A 21245-nucleotide genomic window follows, 5' to 3' on the forward strand; every position below is an offset into this window, starting at 1 on the left:
TATATAGAATCCCTTTTTTCACCAGGTCAATGGGGATTTACAAGTAGACTGGTGTCCTGCACTCAAGGTATTGAGACATACTTGCAATAAGGTAATGTAGCGATAATAGGCAATGTTACATAAACTGTACCCAGTATAAAACAAAACAGATTGATTCTATGATACAAATGATGGCGACAAATGGACACATAAAGAGGTCAGGGAGGTAAACTTTGACTTCAACAACTTACATGTGACATCAACATATGAACGTTGTTCAACGCAATATTCTGTGAATTTTGACATCAGGATCAAAAGCAGAGCATGTATTATGCCGGTCCAATACCTTTTGGCACGTTGATTTGTTGATTAAGGGGAAAACATGACTGACCCAGTTTCATCCTTTGCCTTTAAATGCCTTTGATCTTGGGAATGCAGAAGTCAAAGTCATATGAAGAAGCCTGAAAAAAGAGGAGGGGGACGATGATGAAGGGGAAGAAACAAGGAGGAAAAGGTTTTTCTCAACATGAGATTCTAGATGTTTGGAAAATATGTCACTTGCAGGAAATCAGCACATCAAAGAAAATTAGCCATTTTACTGTAGGAATTGTGGGTGTGAGTGGTTGGTTCTCTGCTCAGACCAGGAGTAATTACACAAACTACATTTGGAGACCATGTGCACTTCCCTCGCATCCCTGATTGAAACAAATGAGGCAAATAATTGGAAGTGTGGTCAGTTTACCAGGGTGAGGTCTATCTCGAGGCATTTCACATCTCAAAACAAACAACTGTATTTATACAGTTTGATTTGAAGAGATATTGCAATCAAGGTAACAGGACGCAGCAGCCTTCCTTCTCATGATTAATAATCACAGCATTTGATGGGCCAGCGCCTTAATGAAGTTACTGATGGAGTCACTGTATGTGTGTCTTTCCTCTCACAGTCCGTGGGCTGTTAGGGACATCTTCAGGAGCAGAATGGTACTGCAGTTTGGGGATAAAGCTACGTCAGCACTGCACGACGTGGACGATGGAGCGGGGGAGGAGGCTTGACGATGATGCTATGTTAAAGGTATTATCTTTCAAAATAAGAGCATACATTCACAGTATACGCTTGAAGCCTCTCATTTGTAAAGTAACACACACTAAACAGTTTAGACTATATATTTCACTCGAAGTGCTTTGCTATTAAAACCAAGCTATGTGACTTGGAGTTGTATAAAAATCACAGAAACTTTTATTTCGAAGAGGTGCTACTAAAGCTGTCAGCAAGCTGTATGCAGGGATTTTCTGGCTGAATTACATGGAAGGCAGATAACCGTTGCAGGGGGAAATAATCATGGACTTTTAGCATTAAATGATTATTAAAAACAACGGTGGTTTCCGGCTGAAACAAGTTTGCCTTTCAAGCCTGCTGTCTGTGCAAACAACGGCTTGTTTCTCCCTCGGACGACTGGACCTCGGGTCGCTACAGTGGTGGGGAAGAGTTAGCTGTAGCTGGGGCCACATCAGCACCGCTGAGACTAGCCAGCCACGTTAGCATCCATGTAAGCAAGGCGCTATTTCTGTGTCGAGGTGGAGTAGAAGGCTGTGTGGTTACTATTTTGTCAAACTGCAAACATGATACCATCTTTATGTGTCGGTGTTTGGTGCTGTCTTGCAGAGATTGAGTCATGGCAGACAGTATCATGAGCAAGGCTGCTACCATGGAGATCCCCATTAACAGCAATGGCGACACAGGGACTCTGCCAGAGGATGACAGCCTGGAGCAGGTCAGTCAGTCACATTTCTATTTCATTTGTGTGGTCTGTGTTCAGGATGACTTGGAAGTTTCAGCGTTCTGGTTCCCTAAATGTGATGATAGCTATTGCCTTTTTAACTTCATGTATTCTCTGTATTTTGTTGTAAATCCATCAGGATTTGCAGCAGGTGATGGTGTCTGGACCCAACCTGAATGAAACCAGCATTGTCTCAGGAGGTTATGGAGGACCTGCAGGGGGCATCATTCCTACCAGCAGCATCAAAGGTACTGTTAGAACATCTGAATGCCGTCCCTTACAGGTTTCTGCTTCTTTGTTTGTTCTTCACAGTACAGTTTGTGCTGCAAAGATATCATCACTGGAGCTCTGCGTAATAGTTGCTGTACCAAAGCCGTAAGTCAGTCAAGCTGAGAACTCTAAATCAGTACAGGAGGGTTGCTGATCAATACAAATCACCCTGCAATTATTTTGCAGAGTGCTGACTTTTCTGGCTTAACACAGCTCACTGTTCATTCCACTCGACCCCCCCCACCCCCATACCCCTTTAGAGAAACCGTACCGAGGGCTTTTCTTCCTTGTATTCTGATGTGTCACTAGAGAGGCTCCTGGTTCACGTTACAAACATCCATATCCCATAGGGCCTGCAGTTCGCTTCAACCCTGAGTATCTGGACAGAAGACGAGCCCCAGCACCAGGACCAGGTGGCTGTGTATTCTGACGACCCTTTGTTGGTTTTCCTCTATATGTTGGGCTGTTTGGCCTTGTATAAGAGATTGCCTGACTGAGGAAGTTTCATGCAACCTTGCTTGTACCTCTTCAACTCACAGCTTCAGCAACAACAAGTGTTTTGGCTGTTTTTGAAACTTAGGGGTGATGCACTAACCTGATATTACAGGGATCTAACTTCTTGATGTCTAACAAGAATGTCCTATTTTGTCCGGTAAAATGCATTTTCTGTGACTGTTTTTGACATTGCTTGTTAGTGACCTCTCATCCCATGAAGTCCATTTTCATCTTTTTGTAAATCCTTTTATTCTGCATGAGAAACCTGCATGGTGGATTATTTCCAAACCCCTTTGACTCTTTTAATGTTTCCTTCACCACAGTGCCTAACATTGTTTTCTTTCAGTATGCTATTCAGCTGCCTATCTCAACGGCACACTTTTATTGATACATATTTCACACCTTCCTCTCATCTTCGCTTTTTTTTTTTATCATCACCATGCTCATTTCAGACATTCGCATGAAATCCAGGGGTGTTGGCTTACCTAAAAGCCAATCTGCAGCTAGTCGACTTGCCCAGCACACAGACCAGCATCCAGGTATCACCAGGCTCATCGCCATGTCCACACTGTACTCATTACTCATTGTCATGACCCATGCAATTTCTGCCCTCTGTAAACTTTGATAGGATGACGTGCATCAGAGTGGACATTGTGCTTTTTTTTTTGTCTCTGTTAGGGTCCTCAAACAACAACGGTGGTAATTCCACTGAAGAAGTTTCTCGGGGTGTGGCAGTGGAGAAATTGGACAGTGTAAAGAAATGGGGCATAAACACATACAAGGTATTGTGCGCTGTGTCTTCAGTCGAGCGGACCATAATGTCATGACATTTTCTTTATGCTGGGTTTAATGTAGTCTCTCTATCCACTATGCAGTGTACAAAGCAGATGTTCTCAGAGCGGTTTGGCAGAGGTTCAAGAACAGTAGACCTGGAACTGGAGGCTCAGATCGACGTGTTAAAGGAGACCAAGAACAAGTATGAAAACATCCTCAGACTGGCCACTGCACTCACCAGTCATTTTCAAAGCATGGTGCAGACGCAACAGGCTCTAGGAGACACCTTCGCCGACCTCAGCCAGAAGTCTCCAGAGCTGCAGGTACCGTACAGTAAAAGAGCTCCCCGTGTGATGTGACGTGGAGCTGGAGTTAGCAGGTGAAACCAATTTGTTTCTCTACAGGACGAGTTTGGGTATAATGCAGAAACACAAAAGCTGTTGTGTAGGAATGGCGAGGCTCTTCTTAGTGCCGTCAACTTCTTCGTGTCCAGCGTCGACACCCTGGTCAACAAAACAATGGAGGATACTCTGATGACCATTAAGCTGTATGAAAACACAAGGTAACAAACCCTGACATCCCGGTTAGGTGAAAACCTGCAAAGTGAGACAGCCTGAACTTTTTTTTTTTTTTGCATGCAGACTTGAGTTTGATGCCTATCGCTCTGATCTGGAGGAGCTGAGTTTGGGCCCCAGGGATTCAGCTGCCATGGTCCGCATTGAGATGGCTCAGCATGATTACCAGATCTACAGAGACAAATACGAAAGGCTGCGTAGTGATGTCACCATCAAGCTCAAATTCCTGGAGGAAAACAAGGTTTGTGGTTTACAATTTTCTATTTCCTTTCAAATGTCCGCCTGTATAAATAGAAACTCAATACCTCGTGAAATCTTGTTTTTGCTAATCTCCAGTGGGTTAACTTCTCACTTTGCTGCAGTGATGTATAGGTGTACTCCAGGACCCTGTGGTCACAGGTGCATGTTCACCTTTGACTACAGGTATCCGTGTTGGTGGGCGTGGCCAGAGGTGAAACAGGCATGAAACTGTCAATCGGGGAAAACCAGTAAAACACTGATTTGTTAAATGATGCCTAATTTACAGTGTTAAGTAAGTCCTCAGCTTTCATGTATCGCACACTGCAGCAGTGGTTTAGGACTGATTTGCCACATTAAGGTAGAAAATGCACCCCTTCCTTTGCTCTTAAGCATCTGCTGAGGCTCAAACTAAACTAAAGGAAGCAGGCTGACTTCTTCATCTACAGGGACAAGCACGTTCATGCTGTCGCTATAATTACGCTAAAGAGAGAGTGCCTCAGTTTGTCAAATTAAACACAGACCTATGATCCACACCGTTTTGAAAAGCAAAACATCATTTTTGTATGTGTTTTATTTGAGCAGTTTTGCCAAGTTAATGAAAATAACAAGATAAAAACAACTGTCGCCGTTTGTCTGACTTATGCCTAAAATAGCTTGGGAACTCTGGAGAATACATCTTAGAGGAATGTAATGTGCAAGTTGCTTTCAGGTTGATTCCCCAGACACTAATCTGGGCAGCTAGTAAACGTCATCTTGATAGATGTCAATGGCCTGTACTTTCCTCAGCACTTGAAACTGTTTTTGTACCGCAATGGCAGAATTTCACTCTCCTTTTCTTCTAGGTGAAGGTTATGCACAAGCAGCTGCTCCTCTTCCATAATGCTATCTCCGCTTACTTTGCTGGCAACCAGGAGCAGTTGGAACAAACTCTAATACAGTTCAATGTGAAGTTAAAGCCCCCGGGATCAGACAAGCCATCCTGGCTGGAGGAGCAGTAAAGAGCGCCCGGGGTTCAGCAGTCTGACATGTACAGTGACACGCTGGTCCGTGAAGATCCTGACATTGTGGTTAGATGGACAAGAATGAAATGCATAAAGGAGTACATAGTAGGATCAATTACGGTCAGTGGTGAAGAAAGACGAGATATTTCTGTCTGTTTTTCAGTATCCTGTATACTAGATGGTACAACAAGAGATTGTTTTTAGTCACTAAATGACCTTTTGTTACTTATTCTTTAGGTAACACAATCATTTTCATGAACATCACTTCCTTTTTATGTACAGTATAGTCTACTATTGGTGAACGATCCCACGGCAGTTTTGCACATGCATTATTTGTTTTTTTTAATGTTTGTCTAAAGCGTTATCTTATATTTCAGAGTATATCACATTAGAGGAATTCCACAAATCAGATTAGCAAGTTGGAGGGATAATGTCAAATCTTATAACAAAACCCTCGCAATTGTATTCATTTTTCTTGAGTGTGCATGACTGAACCACGTTTTTCAAATTTAGTTTTACAGATTTAGATCAAAGACATCGGGGTTTAGCATGATTTTCAAAGTTATCCCACTTGCTTCTAATATTGCTTTGTGGTATACCTGCTTTAATGGTCAGTTTACACGCATAGAAGGGAAAATATATATATATATATATAGGGAATATAGTCATTTTCTCTAACTGAATATACAATCCATAATTAGTTTGTTCTTCTAGATTTCTTTTTTGTCCTGATGAATACAGCACAGTTACAAGTGTCTGTCGTGTTTACTCCAGTTTACTCCAGTTTACACTCCGAAACTAGCCTAAAAAACAGATGTTACACTTGGTAACTCAGCATCAAGCAATTCATATATTGGATGCTTTAAATATAAATACAAATATCTGGACTATCATAAAGAAATCAAAATGCAACACACTGATTTATGTTTTATTTGGAGGTGCCTGTGTGTATCTAAAAAAATAACCTCCGAGACTCATTCTTGAAGTCTCGTGTTCTTAAACATGAATGGAACTACCGCATACATGTGATACCACATGCGTTATAGGATACAATTCCAATTTCAGTGTCTTGGAGGACGGAATGTACACGCTCATATTTTATTTTTTTCAATCTGTTTGTGACATAGCATTGTACATTTCTTTTCCATTCTAGTCAGCTGATTATCTTTGTCTTCTGCATTTCCAATAAAATCTGCTGGATGTTTTGTTTTCACCTAACTGTGCCGTCGACACAGATCTGTCAGTTTCATGTGAGAAGCTCACAATATATGTTATATGTATGCACCATTAATTATGTACATGATAATACAATCTGATATATCTCTCACATGCTTTCCATGACTTGTTATCTTATTTCATAATCATGAAATTATACTAAATTGTTTAAGGTGTGAAGCACATTGATCTACTTTTTGGTTATTTTGGCCAAAATGTGAAGTTAGAAATGCAATCTGGAGCTAAGACCATGTAGTTTACAGCACTATTCACACCGAGCTGATTCCTTTACTGCACCAGTTTTAATAAACTTCCATTTCAACAGTATCAGTTAACACAGTTGGTTTCAGCTGTTACCCATCCAGTCAGTTAATTGGTCAATTCGTGGACTTTGTGATGAGTTTGACAAATACACATCACATCCCGTAGCCTGCTGTATGCATTCACTGGGTTCATCTGTTGTGTGTATCATGTTTCCCCTCACTGATTTAGTTTCTCCCTGTTGTCACTACTTCATTTGGTACTCATTTGCAGGGAAAGGGCAAACAAAAGAGAAAATGACATTCCTGCTGAATGAGTCTATAACTTCTGTTTATGAGTGGAGAACAGCTAGTTATTTGCTATTGTTGCAACTTGCAAGACAAGCATTAATCTTAGAGCCAGGGGATTTTAACTTAAAAGTAAGTTTAACATTGCTATACATGGCACATAGCAGTTTTATTTTTTCCCCAAAATACCTGATTTATTTAGGCACATTTTCTACAACAGATCCCTCATTCTCCTTTAGGTATACTGCAGAAGAGGAGTCTATTTGAAACTGTTTAAGGTTTCCCACAGTATTTGATTGTAGACAACCACTGATTTGCATACAAACGCATTTAGGGTTTTACAGTCATCATTCTTAGGGCTTATCGTCTCTGGGGCAGAGTTGAAGTGCTTGCCGCTACTTGACGCCTCTGTGAACAGTTAAGCCAGCCCACATTCAAACACATTGCAGTGTGAGCCGGTCGAATGGCTTAATGTTTAACTAAAGCATGTGGATTCCTTTTCACTCATTTATTCACTTACTATTGTATTTATTTTTTCTGACAAAAAAACAAACAAGACAGTCCAGCACGCCAGCTCTAAAACGGACGAAGAGTTTTCATCACGGTATACTTTTCGGTCTTACTTCATGCTAAAAGCCTGGCCGACTACAAACACCCTTAACAAATCAATGTCCCTATCAGTCAGGACTTTCTTCACGCTAGAAGAGTCTACAAAAAGAGTGAACTGCTCACATAGGTTCATGACAGCTGGACAGAAAACAACGTGGCCACAAACAAAAACCAACAAGCCAAAATGTGTGGGTAAAATCCCAGAGTTCCTCCTGCCGGGAAGGTGCGGGCTGCCATGACGTCTGGGCGTGTCGTTTACGCAGGTAGTTTCGACACTCTTCCCTCGCGCTATCCAGGTTATTACCACTCTCTGCTTTTATGGCAAAGCTTCAACAAGTCAACGGAAGAGGAAGGCAAATTAGGATAATATCGCAGCGGCTGAATCAAAAACAAAGGTATGTTGTCGTTTTACTTCCTGGCGATGACGTTGGTGTATTACCAAACATTGTAACAATGGTTAGTTTATTGATTAAGGTGGATACGTTTAGCTGGATACTGAATAATACATGAGGCCTTTACAAGCAACAAGTAGCCTTTATTATTTAAAACGATGTTTATTGTATTCACATGTTTTTGCCAAATAAGCTTCAAGAGAGACTAAGGGGATACATTTAACATGCTTAATAGATATGTATGTATCATGTTATAATAAACTGCCACTAATAATCCCATAACAATTTGTGAGTATTGTGATAGATTTTGCAATATGCAAAATTCTGCAATATGATTCCAAAGTGTATTGTAGATTATTATTCTGCTTTTCATAGGTTTTGACAACCCTTGAAGTGCTACAGTCATATATTTTAAGTACTGTGGAGAAAGTGAATTCTTTAACCATTGCTAATCACTGTTGCTTAAAGTCATAGTGTATATGAGCCTTTTTTAAAATCTGTCCCCACCCTCTTGTGTTTCTTTCAGTCTGGAGGTATCATCCTAACCGACAACGTTTTGAACAAATCCCCCCAGCACAACAACTACAGCACAATCCCATAAAGACATTCAGAGTAGTTTATAGTTGACGGCAACTTCTTTTATAAGCTTTAATCCTGTCTGTATGTGTGACTGAGATGACTGCATCCCAAACCTGCTGAGAGTTCCTTGAAAAACGATGCAACCAGGAGGTCCTCCCGCTCCGCCACCACCACCACCACCACCACCACCGCCTCCACCACCGCCACCACCACCACCACCACCACCACCACCACCAGCCCCTGGCCTCCCTCCATCCCTACATGGCTTTGGCCTCAGTGCCAAGGGAGCGCACCGGCGCTCCAAGATGCGCAATTTCAACTGGGAAACCCTTCCTAAACACAGTGTGGTAGGAAAGCACAACATCTGGACGGCAGATAAGACTGATGAGGAATATGAGCTGGACACTGTTCACATGGAGGAGCTGTTCAGCCACAAGCAGGGCCAGCAACAACTCAAGGCCCGCCAGAGTCTGAGGGGCCTGCCGACTGCTGCCTCAGGAGACGTAATGGTGAGTTTTCCAGCAACAGGATTCAGGTGTCACAATTTAATGTATCGGAGTAGGCTTAACTATTTGACCCCAAGGGTTTGTAGCAATATATTGAAATGTTTGGTACTTTGTTTGGTACTTTTGTTGTGTAATGCTGAGATATGGAGAAAACTTTTGTAGACCTGGATTCTATATTTTAGAAACATCACATTTGTATTTCTTCCCTCGTGAGAGCAGAGAAATTATCAATTTATTTGTACATTGCATCACCAGAATAGTAATACAGTAATGTATTGCGTGTCTTATGAACATTGTGTTTTTAGAATCCCTCAATACAAGGGTGGAGTCTCACTCTTCTTCATATCTGTTTACTAAAGGAAGGTGTACTTGTGTCCTCACACAGCATCATTCTGTATTGTAGCCTACTTGTGCTCTGCATTCAAGCTGCTGTTTAGGATAAACTGCTTTGCCATCCAATTGAGGGCAAGTCTTAAGCCAAAACATCACTATTTATGACCTTCACCTGTCATTTCCTTTGTGGCACAATCAAGGTCTTTTGTCTCACAAAAGTTGGTTAAATTCTGTTACGTTTGCTTTGACCTGTGTCCCATTTTCTAAGAGAGACACTGAGGAAATGTCTGGCTGATGCAAAATGGTATCTTTGCCCTCATTGTTCAATACAATCAACTCAAAGAATCCTTAACCTTTGGAATCAACTGTCTGTTTGGAAAGCTAAAGGAATACGATACAAAATACACTGCTCAGGCCGACAGTGAAACTATCTTAGCGACTGAGAAGCTGATTATATCCAGGTCTGTGTTTCCATTCCCAGGTTTCCATCCTCAGCTCCAAGAGTAGCATGAACATTGGAATTTTCCTAAAGCAATTCAAGCGGTGAGTCAGTGTTAGTAGTCTTAAGGTGTGATTGGTTTTGCACAATGATTTCGTCATGTTCCGCTGTAAAACACAGGATGAGGCAGACGGACTAGTCTGCAACACGACTGCATCATACTCACAAACCCTTGGAAGCCAACATGTCCTGGCAGGTCTGATAAACACTGTTCTACTGCTCCAGCAGGTTACCTCCCTAGTAACACTCGGATAAATTATAGAGAGCTATTGTAAATGTACTGCCTCAGGCTATTTGGTGTATTTGACAGAAATGGAAAACATACTACAGTATATATCCTCAAGCATTTGTAAACTGACAAAAACAAAAACAGCAACAGCATATGTATCGAACACAATCATCAAACTATTCCAAGCTTGTGTCCCCTGTAGTTCCCTCCAAACAAGTGTCATATGTTTGTTTCTTTGTGTTCCAAATATGTTTCTTGTCGAAGAAAGTGCATCATTGTAATGTCCTGTACAGCGTGTGTTTTTCTGAGGTTAGACATCAGAAGTGTTGCTATTTCGCTTAGGTATTTGAGCAGGTAGAGGCTTGTTAATGTCAGCAGTCCAACTTTTCGAACTATGCAAAAGTCTGGAATTAAAGAAGACACACACTGCTCCTGAGCAGTCCCGACCCTCAACAAAAAAACGTCACGATAATTGCAACCCCATCTGTCTCTCCACCTCACTCCGCAGGCCTGTAAAAGACATGATTGAAGAAATCAAATCCGGAAGTAGTCTCACTTTTGGTTCTGGAAAGCTGAAGGAGCTGTGCAAGCTGCTGCCAGATGAAGGGGAGGTACGTGTGACAGCTGTCTATATTTTCCCCACATGTCTAATGTCTTCTTGTGATTTAATCGCAATAACACCTTCTGATTTTAAGATTCATGCTTGCTTTTTTTTTGTTTTGGCAGGGGAAGCAGCTGCTCAGTTTTAAGGGCGACCCCTCCACTCTCCCTGAAGCAGATCTGTTTATGCTAATGCTGGTTAAGATTCCCAGGTAAGCTGTCTGAATGGAATTCCATGTATTGCAAGTGTTAAATGTCAGTAGTCGTTCACTAATGATGGATAACGTGTGTCTGTTAGCTATGAAGAGCGTCTTAGCAGCTTGGTGCTCAAAGAGGAATTTTTCCCCCTCATGAGTGAACTGAAAGGATGCATTGGCACGTTGACAGCAGCTGGAAATGGTAATGTTCGTTTTCCTGGATTTTAAATTGATAGGACTAGTAACAGAGTTGTAAACCAATTTTGACTTTGAATTCACCGTGTGTGTCTTATTTCAGAGCTGTTGGAGTCTGATAATCTCCATTCTGTCATTCGACTGGTACTGAAGACTGGAAATTACATGAATGCTGTGAGTGTATAATATGGGATGGTGGAGTCTTGGATAACTTTCCTTTGTGTTTGTTCATCTCTGAGTCTCATTTTGTTTGTTTGATCACAGGGTGGCTATGCAGGCAGTGCAATTGGCTTCCGAATGGCTTCTTTGTTGAAGCTTGTGGACACCAAAGCAAACAAACCCGGAATGAATCTTATGCATTATGTTGTCATGGCAAGTAGCTTTTATTACTTTAATCTGTTTGCAATGTAGAGTTTTTCTGTATGTTAAGATATGTTTGTGAAGCGGGATTTAAAAGAATAAAACATTTTTATACAAACTTTCATATTCACCACAGCAAGCTCAGAAGGCAGATGTTGACCTGCTTACATTTACAGACCAACTCCAACACCTTGAAGCTGCAGCAAGGTAAACAATCTGGCACTCTGCATATGTTCATATCTTTCTTTTTATCTGCTGTAACATCACACTGTATCTTTTGTTATTCTTAGAATGAATAAAGGTGAAATTGAAGCAGAGTTTGAAAAACAGGTCAGGAAAGTTCAAGCTGCCAACGCTGACACCTTGAAGCAAGAAGACCTAAAGGCACAGATGGAGGGTTTTCTGAAGGTGAGGAAGCCTTTTGTCTTGGAATTCAGCCCAGTTTGTGTGAATTGTAATGGTGATGTTCTAATGTTTTTTGATTTGGGCTCCATTTAGGAGACTGAGGTCTGCTTGGCAGAAATACAGTCTGATCTTCAGGAATTGCAGTCAGTGAGTGACTCTGTGGCAGAGTACTTCTGTGAAAACCCAAACCTGTTCAAATTGGAGGAGTGCTTCTCCATTTTCAACTCCTTTTGTGAGAGGTTTATGCGGGCCATGCAGGTAATCCTGTGTACTGTTCATTTTTCCTTGACTGAGGTATAAAAAAAAACCTCCTGTGTGATCTATTAACTTTGTGATTTTCTGCAGGAAAACAAGGCTCGTGAGGTGGCAGAGGTGCAGCGGAGACACAGAGACAGATTGCAGAGCGTCGCCAAACGTAGGTCCACAGCTACCTGCTCTAGTAGAGACAAGGAAATGGATGGAATTGCGTTGCAATCAATACTACAGAACTTCCTTACGAAGGGTGTTTCTCGGAGGAGATCCGGAAGTCGACCCTCATCCACTCATGGAAGCCCCACGATTGGCAGCCCCAACAACGGCAGCCTATCAGAAATTCAGGTAAACCTCCCCACTGGAAAACAAATAAAAGGAGTCTCTTTAAGAGCTAAGGACATGTGCAGAAAAGAGTGGAATTCTGCAGTTGAACTCACAGAGAACCTTTCACAAAAGAAAGATCAGTCTAATGGCGAGGAAAATAAGGCAAAATGTGGTATTCCTTATGTACAAGAGGGGAAAACTTCCATAAAAAAGGACTCCAGAGGTTTTAAACACCCAGCCAATAGAACCACCGGCATTTCCTCCTCTGATGATAGTGAGGAAGATCTACAGGATAATAACGAGGAGGAGGCTCAAAAGTTGCGTGAAGCATCTAAAAAAGTGTTGCACTTTCAGAACAGCCGCAGCAGTGTCTCATCTGATGATTATTCTCTGGAAAATGCGAAATCTCCTGGTCCAATTAGCACCTTGCCTCGTCAACGCACCTTCGATGAGGACACAGAGAGATCTCCCAAAGACCCCACCAATAAGGACTTAGTAAGACTTTTGCTAGATCCTCAGTCCTCCTCCAAACGTAACCTTGGCCGCCGCTATACTCTACCTACCAAATTCCCTAAAACTGAGGAAGAGGAAGACAATCTGTTCACTACGCCTCCAGTCAGAACTCCTAATTCTGTGGCAAGAGAAAAAGGGACACTACCAGTAGAAGGTGCTGAACAAAATCCCTCTAAACAAGTGTTTGACTTTACTGAAACATCTCACAACTTTCAAAAATCTGATGCTCAAGACCAGAATTCTCTGTCAGGAGAAAAGCCAAGCAAGCCAAATGTTTCTGTAACCCATGTTCCAGATGATGGTCTTGGAGAACAAAACGAAGTGGGCAAATCAGTGGAGCCCATGGACAACCCCTCGCGGAGGAATAGTGAACATGTTCCCCTGAAAACTACGTGGAATAAGACTGAAAACTCTGGACTTTTTTTTAGCTTTTTAAAACGCCTTGGAGACCTGAGCAAACTGCAGAACAGCAAGGAAACTGTCCATAAGGGCACTGGTTCTGGTGTGTAAGTAATATGATGTCTCAAATTTAAGGTCAGGGAAGCACAGTTAGTATTACTTGTAATTAACTCATCATGGTTATGATGTAGTGTTATATTTAATGTTACTATTGTAAATTGATAGCGAGGTCGTTAAGAAATGGAGGTTTCAGTAAAGTGGTTGGAGAATGTTTTCTGTTCAGGAAAGGCCATTTTATATGTGGTACCACTAGATGGCCACTAGATGGCAGAATATAACAGGAACACAGTAAACTGTTGCTCAGAAAATATGGGGGTTGTTCTTCTGCAGGAAAAGTGTACACTGCCAAGTAAACAGAAGAACAATGGGCACACACACTGTAGAACATGTTTTATTCCTGGATATTAACATTACCTTGACATGACATCGGACTGTATGTAAAATCTTGATTTGATTCTTATTTTTGATACTTTGATAAATGACTACTTGTACTGCATGCTTGAATTCAATACTGATGTTTTTCTTTTTTGCTTCTTTGCGTTCCTCCTCAGTTTTCGCAGTCACAGAATCACAACAAAAATGCAGAAGGTTGAAGATGCCTTCAGGGTCTCACTCAATTCAGCCATTGTTCTGAGCTAAAATGTGTCAGTGTTACAAAGGCAGCCAGTATCTGAGCAGAGCTCAACCACGGACTGTCAGTGTCAAAGTGAAGTGTGCTGATCTCAAATTGACTTGAGAAGAGATTGCTGAGGTTAAAGGGCCAACTGCTGGTGGCCTTTTATGATGGAAGGGAACCAGACTACCTGCATTTAGTACTGTACACTGCTGGTGGCAATGCCAGGCAACGACCCCAATGTCTCTACTAGCTGCAGATACAAGACGTCGGTGAGGCCTCACTCTGACAATCTAGGATTTCAAAATGCAAGTTCAACTACGTCTCTTAGCTCACTCTTTAGGACTTTGTCCAGCTGTTAGACTGAAGAGTAACAATGCGTTAATGGAAATGACTTACTATTTAGTTTGGTCCTAATTTTAACACCAACTGGAGTGATCTGAATGCTGTCTATATTTCATTGGTATGAGATATTTATAAGACTGAGATGGAAGCCATCAAAATTACAGAGAAACAAACAGCATTGTCACTAAATCATGAATTGTCTTTGTAACTGTATCTCTAATCAGTGAGAGTGGGAAATAAATATGTATCAATACCCATTTTTTAATAAGAGAATCACTTAAGGTCAAAGGTCAAGGTAACGCTGCTCTCCAACTAAGAGTATTAACATCTTTGTATTACACATTTATATTCACAAATAAGAAATCAACAATATATTCATCCAGCTCTACAAAGTTTATAATGTGTGATAACACAGCATACATTACATTACATTAGTCATTTAGCAGATCCTTTTATCCAAAGCGACTTACAATAAGTGTATTCAACATAGGTATTCAAGAGAACTACTAGTCACCAGAAGTCATAAGTGCATCTCCTTTTTTAAACAAGCATCTAAGAGCATAAACCAGAGCAAAAGTACAGAGACAAACTAATACGTATACAATAAGTGCAACAAACTAGTATGAATACAATAAGTGCTGAGTGGAAGGCTCAGGGTAGTACTTCTTGAAGAGGTGAGTTTTCAGTCTGCGCCGAAAGATGGGAAGCGACTCTGCTGTCCTGACGTCAGTGGGGAGTTCATTCCACCACTGTGGGGCCAGGACAGAAAACAGTCGTGACCGGGTCGACCGGCCGCATACTGAACATGTAAAGGTCCCAGGCTGTTTTTATTGTACTGTTTGTATTGTTACATAATTTGTTACAAACCTGACAGTTATGAATTGGTACAGACAGCCATTAAGCCATTTTTCAATAAAGGATAGTTTATTGAATGGGGGGGAAAAAATGTAGCCTTTGTTTATTTGACCTCCATATCACAATGAATGTATGCTGTAAGAAAACTTTATGCAAACTTGTACTCATCATGTTTGATGATGCATGTGATCTAGGGAAGGTATTTTAATGTATACACAAGTAAATGTTGGGTACATTTGGGTAGTCATAGTTTCTGCTCATGTTGAAAGACACAACACCAACAACCATCCCGTTGCACACCAGAGAGCCACCAGAATCACCCTGTGAGAAGGAGGAAGCCTAATTAGTTTATTCATGTTTAGATTTATGATGTTTGTAGCATAAACCAGCTGGCATTCTCTCTCAACAGACAGAAAACAGAACTGACAGAATCAGAAACTAGCAACGTCTAATCATGACATAATTCCTGTTTGTTATCAGATTTTAATGTTCAGGGTGCAGTCTACCTGAGCAGAGAAATAAGTCGCTCTCCCTCTGCGTGTGTTGTTATCAGAGCTTCTCTTTGCTCTGTTGACGTAGCCGGGCCGGCCACGGTTGCTCGTAGTGCATGTGAGCGTGGCCCACTGGTTAGCTCACGACCGCCGCTCTGCACTGCGACAGCCCGACCGACCGCGTCTCTGTCAATTTTGTTGCTGCATTAAAAAGGTTTACACTTAAGACTTTTTAAGAAGTTGCTGGTGTACAACTGAACAATTCAATACATTTATATTTCTGGTAAATACGGGCTTTTCCTTATACTGCTTGCATTTCCTGCTCTGTTGGACTAAAGAGGCCGCCAAGAACCAGATTACCAGTAATTAATCTAGTTAATGAAATGTTAGACCTGGAGAAAGATTATCTAAATCTATTCAACTAAGCCTGACTGCATCCAGCTAGCCAAACCTGTCTGGTGTAAAGCTAGTAGAGAAGCTTTTCATGTACTGCTTCCCACCTCCTGTCCTTGTCTGTTTCTGGCCTTGGTGATTGTCTGCCCCGCTCTTAATTGAACCCTGCTGTGTCTCATCACCTGCACCTTCCCTGTGTGTCCCCTGTCTCATTGTCAGTTTGTCTGTGGTGTATTCCAGTCCATGGTGTTTCCTGTTGTGATTCCTGCTCTGCTTTCTGCTCTGCTTTGCTCCCTGTTTTTTTTTCGACAATGATTCCTGCCCTTCTCCGTCATGTTTCCTGTTTGATAGTTTTGTTTTCTTGGTCTTTTTTTGTCATACATTTTTTGACTCCCCTGCTTGACAGTTTTTTGTGCTGAACAGTTTTTTTGGTAATTAGAGTCACCATAATTCAACCCTCTGTTTCATTGTCCCCCTGCATTTGGGTCCATCCCCTATTTCCGTTTTGGCCTTTAAAACCTGACAGTTTCAATTGCGATTATTCAGTTACAAGAAACGTTTACGTTTCTCAAAGACATAGCTTTGCCATTACCAAAGACATACAGTTATGTGTAGCCCATAGCCTATTTGCACGTCATAACCTTGATATAAATGCAGCTGTAGACGTGTGAAGTGGCCTATACAGTAATAACAGGCTGCGCGCTCTAAATGGCAATCAGTTTTTGGCAGATTGTTGCTTTTGGGTATGACAGTTGCCCCAATTTGGAATGTTCCGGCATGGTTTACCACAAATTATACCCTGCAGGAGGTAAAACTTAACTAATTATATTACTATATATGTTTGGTTACTCATGCTTCTGTTGTCAGACATGCTTTCATACTCATGTTCTCACTCAACCAAGACAGATTTCACACTTTTACGGCCCTATCGAGCACTCAAAATAGGTTCTATTGTGGTTTAGGGGAGACCAGGGACGATTGTCACACTTGATGTCTCAGCACCTATAACTCCCTGAATTTTTGGGATGGAGCTAATTAACATCAACATAGCCAGCCAATCAGGAAGTGCCTGCCCAAATACAGAAAATAAAATGAAAGAAGTGAGCAGCGGTGGGATCATGCTTCAATGTGATGCTTTGCCGCAATGCAAATGAACTGGACCTCGATGACGTTGAGACCCCTGTTCCAACTAGCAACTTCATGGGCCATGTCTCATGGAGCAGGGTCGCATGGAGATATTTAGTCCCCAAGTGTTCAACCTTGACGATGGCCTCGCCGCTCACCTGCTTCCGCACTTCCAGTCAGCTGGGAAAGAGACAGTGGAATATTTTGAAAGGATACTTCAGCTGCAAGCTCTGCTGCCAACAGTCTGTGTGTGATGTGTGTTTCACTGGTGTCTTCCCAGCCAAATGTCCTACCTGAGATGTGGGATTGAAGGAGGCATTCCAACAGAAGGACCCTATATAAGTTAAAGAATATATAAATTAAAATTAATTACATTTTTTCAGATTACATTTTCTCCTCCCAGCAACCCTGGCTGTCTATGACGTGGGGTTGAATACGCTGGAACCCTTCAGTGGCGTTTTATGGCGCCCAGCGACAAAGCTCACACACACACACGCACGCACACACACACACACACACCGGCCATATCCGCCCATCTCCGCGGCGCCTCCAGCAAAAGAGGCAGTGGGCTGGGGGAGAACGCGAGGAGAGGAGGCAAGGAAGATTTCGAGGATATACATACTTGGAAATTACATAAAACATTTATAGTTTAAGATCAGACGGCCACTTCTCGTTCTCCTTCCGCTAAGCAAATCAGCTGAGTGTGTTGGGCAGTCAGACGACCTAAATTGCGTCTAACCACTTATCAGTTATAAACGGACTGCTGATGAAGCAGCTATAAAGTAGCCTCAACCGCTCACCAGCAAAAGAGCGCTCTGGGAGTGTTTGACGTCTCAACTAAACTTTAAGGAAACAATTCATCCGCGACCAGCCAAAACGGAATATTACAGACATCAAATTTGAACGTGAACGCCTGCATGAGAAAGGTAAGTTATGTCATCATTCTTACAGCATGAATTAAACACTATATAATTCGGTAACATTTAAGTCATTTGCAAGTACAGTATATACAGTGTGTTGAGAATAGCTTTTGTTGTAAAAGATAACACAATTGGTTACCAACACATTGATGATGGCAACTAGCAGAATTACTACAGCAACATTTTAAGTAAAATAGTTTATACAGTGTGTTACTGTTTGCACTTTAATTTCTCACAACACATGTATATAAAAAAACAGGAACTCCATCAAGGAATTTGTTACATGAACGGTTTATTTGCAAAAAATACATAAATTGCCGGTGTTATTAATTTTCATGAATTATTTTGTGTGCAATCCAGGGAATATCACTCACCCTGTTGCTGGTTTATTCATTTTAGGAATGGCTTTATCTGTTTTTGCAGATTAACTCTTCATATTATGTTTGGGTGTGACTGTGTCGCCAATAACACTTGCTTCTCTCTGACAGTTTCAGCTTCGTCCTCAGCTTTCCCTTTCTACAGTAAGTGCCTCAGAGTCTTTAGCCTGAAATTATCAGAGTACTGCTGTAGCCCTAAAAAACGTGTTTTGTGTTGTTGTTTTTTGTACTAGTTCTCCTGCAACAAAAGGAAGTTGAAGTTGACACTATATTGATAGCCCTTTGAGGGTCGCACCTGTACTCTGTACACTGTGCTTGTTATCACAGCACCGTTGTTAGGTAGCATGTAAATATGCATATGTGTTTATAGTGACTAATTCCAGCAACTATAGTCACTCGGCCGGGAAAAGATCATGTTTCTTATTTATTTGCTTTATTTGCTTATGCTTCAACAAAGAGATTCCAGGCTCTTTCACTTTTGGGCGAGGTTCCCATTTGATTAGGCTTTCGGTTTACACATGAAGTTATAATATGTTGACTGACTTCTCTTCTTGTGTCTCTCTGGTGTGGCTTGCGAGTGGTGCATCCTTAGCTGGTCTGTTGCACCTGTGCCCCATATACAATTTACCTGCCACACTAATCCACACTGCCACCCATTGTCAACTTGAGGTGGCTCCCAATATAAACAGACATAATACACAGACATAGCTAATGGCTCCAACAGTGTTTGTTGATGCAGGAAGCAGTGCTTAATTTGTAAATCAGGAGGTACCGAAACATAGAACACGTAACGCATCAACAATGCAGTGCCTGGCGCACTTCTTTTCTGGACAACGTTGAACTACAAAAATAAATGTAGTTTTAGGCAACAAAACCCTTTAGTTAGGTTTGGGGAAAACATCATGGTTGAGCTTAAAGTAACAGCCCAATGTTTAATTTGTGTCTACCATGAAAAAGGATCCTAATTGAACTTCCAGTGGCATGGTATTTTTACTGAGCAAAAAACAGGACAATTGTAACTTTGAACATGAAGGCAATGGATTGCATTCCGTAAAATTTCACAGACTGCCATGATACTGAGCTCTTTCACATCTCTATGAGGTGGCCACTCACAATACATTCATATGAGTCATTCTTGGAAAAGTCATGTGGTTTAATTTGGTAGGTATTGACAAACCCTTTTCTCGTTTGGGTATTGTTTGGTTTGCTAGTTTGATCTGTCCATCGCTTTTTGAGATGCAACGATTGATTGGCAACCGATCGAAATTGGTCATGACTAGTCACCGGCCGATCATTCTCATATTTCCGCCTGGTTGCTGAAACATGCCCAACTTGCTCAAAGCTGCCAAGATAGCTTAGGCTAATAAGCTAGGCTGTTGCTAGCTGGCTATGGTAAGCATGTGGTCTTATTGCTCCCAGAGACCGCTTAGTATCAGTGCTCACGTAAAACAATAACAACAATAATCAATCAATTTATTTATCACCTACAATCATACAAGGTAAGGTTACAACTCCAGTGAAATGCAACTATGTATTATAGAAATAAAATTGGAATCTACAGGTCAGACTTTCAAAATATTGAAAATCGGGCAAGAAAATTGCGATCGGTGCAGCTCTATTGCTTTTGTATTGTGTGATTAAATGAATACTGCAGTCCCTACAGGTCATAAGAACCTTCTACTCTTAATCTTTTTACATGGCTTTGTTTGTTTGCTGGCTACTTCTTTCTATATTCAGTGAGTCTTGATATCTGAGGGATAAGAAAAGATAAAAATCCCTCACCTACTTCTACTTGTTCAGGTTTCTACACCTGGATCAGGGAGACGTAGCTAAGCTAAAACCAACAAGTGAGGATATTTGTTTGTGATGGGCCACAATCAGCTCCCGCCTCAACTTAAGAAGTTCAGATGGTTGGTGTACATCAGTCAAGTCTTCACCATCCTCTCTTTCACCCTGCTGCTGTGGACCTACAGGTGGGTTACATCATTAGCCTGATTGACTTCAATGTGACTCAAATATCTTGGTTTCATCAACCAACTCCAACTGGGGCATCTTCCAGATGGAGGATGGACTCCATATTGGAACTCATTTTGTCCCTATAAAATTGTTGACTGCACAGGTTGAGAAGTAAACATCAATGTGACTTCCACAAGGACTATCTCCAAGTGTCAGCAATGTTTCGCTTTATCTACTTTTATGTGTGTTAGAGCTAAATGTTTTCCTGTGATTTTAAATATACTTTGCAGCAAATCACATATTTTAAAGGATTTTGCACTACTAATGACATTTGACATACAGAATATTGCCCCAAAGCAACTAAGTGCTTTTGTTTGCTGTCCTGCTTGTTGAAATCCAAAAGGACGCAGGAAACTCACTGTCCAGGGAAGACACTCTATTGTTTTCCTGATAATCAGAAGGTGTCAGATTTATTTAAAAAGTGTGTTTGTGTGTGAGTGTTCCTGACTAAATCATGTTTATACTTACGCGTTGCACTTTACGCGCTCAGTCTATTTTTTCTTGAGAGAAAAGCCTCTTTTGTTTCTAATGATAGTGAAAAACTATAGTAGCAGAACAATGGCTTCAGGATCAGCCTTGATCCTCTACCACCTCCATCCTCTAACTTCAGTTAAAAAACTGATTTAAAGAAAAATAAGTTTATTTGACCCTACCAAAATACAGTAATTTGCTGTGGATCCGCAGGTCCAACATCAACTTCCAGGTCTGGACCCAGTATTACCGAGCAACCAATGAGATCCAGTTACCAGTGCAGCTAACAGTGCCTCCAAAACATGGTCCAGA

The 21245-nt window shown here is 41.4% G+C and overlaps 2 protein-coding genes and 1 long non-coding RNA gene across 5 annotated transcripts; all 3 read left to right on the plus strand.

The window, feature by feature from the left end:
* The first annotated feature begins 1283 nt into the window (after positions 1 to 1283).
* Positions 1284 to 6433, plus strand: LOC306701038 (arfaptin-2-like). 3 transcript variants are annotated; one of them, XM_079166262.1, is made up of 10 exons: positions 1284 to 1526; positions 1643 to 1751; positions 1897 to 2005; positions 2378 to 2440; positions 2975 to 3061; positions 3201 to 3304; positions 3398 to 3619; positions 3701 to 3858; positions 3938 to 4112; positions 4954 to 6433. In XM_079166262.1, the coding sequence occupies exons 2-10, from the start codon at positions 1653 to 1655 to the stop codon at positions 5107 to 5109; spliced, it is 1173 nt and encodes a 390-aa protein (XP_079022388.1). In that variant the 5' UTR covers positions 1284 to 1526; positions 1643 to 1652; the 3' UTR covers positions 5110 to 6433. The 3 variants fall into 3 exon arrangements, with proteins under 3 accessions (XP_079022388.1, XP_079022386.1, XP_079022387.1); XM_079166260.1 differs by lacking the exon at positions 2378 to 2440; XM_079166261.1 differs by lacking the exon at positions 2378 to 2440 and having other exon boundaries at positions 5023 to 6433.
* A 1343-nt stretch (positions 6434 to 7776) lies between these two features.
* Positions 7777 to 15131, plus strand: LOC306701036 (uncharacterized protein). Its single transcript, XM_079166257.1, has 12 exons — positions 7777 to 7879; positions 8403 to 8964; positions 9776 to 9837; positions 10531 to 10633; positions 10749 to 10834; positions 10921 to 11021; positions 11118 to 11188; positions 11279 to 11390; positions 11515 to 11581; positions 11665 to 11782; positions 11873 to 12037; positions 12125 to 15131. Exons 2-12 carry the CDS (start codon positions 8593 to 8595, stop codon positions 13376 to 13378), a joined length of 2511 nt encoding a protein of 836 aa, XP_079022383.1. The 5' UTR covers positions 7777 to 7879; positions 8403 to 8592; the 3' UTR covers positions 13379 to 15131.
* Positions 15132 to 17972: 2841 nt separating this feature from the next.
* LOC306701041 lies at positions 17973 to 21245 on the plus strand. Its single transcript, XR_013767221.1, has 4 exons — positions 17973 to 18075; positions 18558 to 18590; positions 20247 to 20419; positions 21147 to 21245. It is a non-coding gene; the product is annotated as an uncharacterized lncRNA (long non-coding RNA).

This window comes from Pholis gunnellus (assembly GCF_910591455.1).
Source record: "Pholis gunnellus genome assembly, chromosome: 9".
Classification (NCBI taxonomy): Eukaryota; Metazoa; Chordata; class Actinopteri; order Perciformes; family Pholidae; genus Pholis; species Pholis gunnellus.

Bases quoted from the DNA above. Each gene is read 5' to 3' on its own strand.
- LOC306701038 (XM_079166262.1), top strand. From the start codon at position 1,653: ATGGCAGACAGTATCATGAGCAAGGCTGCTACCATGGAGATCCCCATT. The intron at 3,305-3,397 runs GTATTGTGCGCT...TCCACTATGCAG, and splicing joins GGGGCATAAACACATACAAG to TGTACAAAGCAGATGTTCTC. The intron at 4,113-4,953 runs GTTTGTGGTTTA...CTTTTCTTCTAG, and splicing joins AATTCCTGGAGGAAAACAAG to GTGAAGGTTATGCACAAGCA.
- LOC306701036 (XM_079166257.1), top strand. From the start codon at position 8,593: ATGCAACCAGGAGGTCCTCCCGCTCCGCCACCACCACCACCACCACCA. The intron at 11,022-11,117 runs GTAATGTTCGTT...GTCTTATTTCAG, and splicing joins GTTGACAGCAGCTGGAAATG to AGCTGTTGGAGTCTGATAAT. The intron at 11,783-11,872 runs GTGAGGAAGCCT...GGCTCCATTTAG, and splicing joins AGATGGAGGGTTTTCTGAAG to GAGACTGAGGTCTGCTTGGC.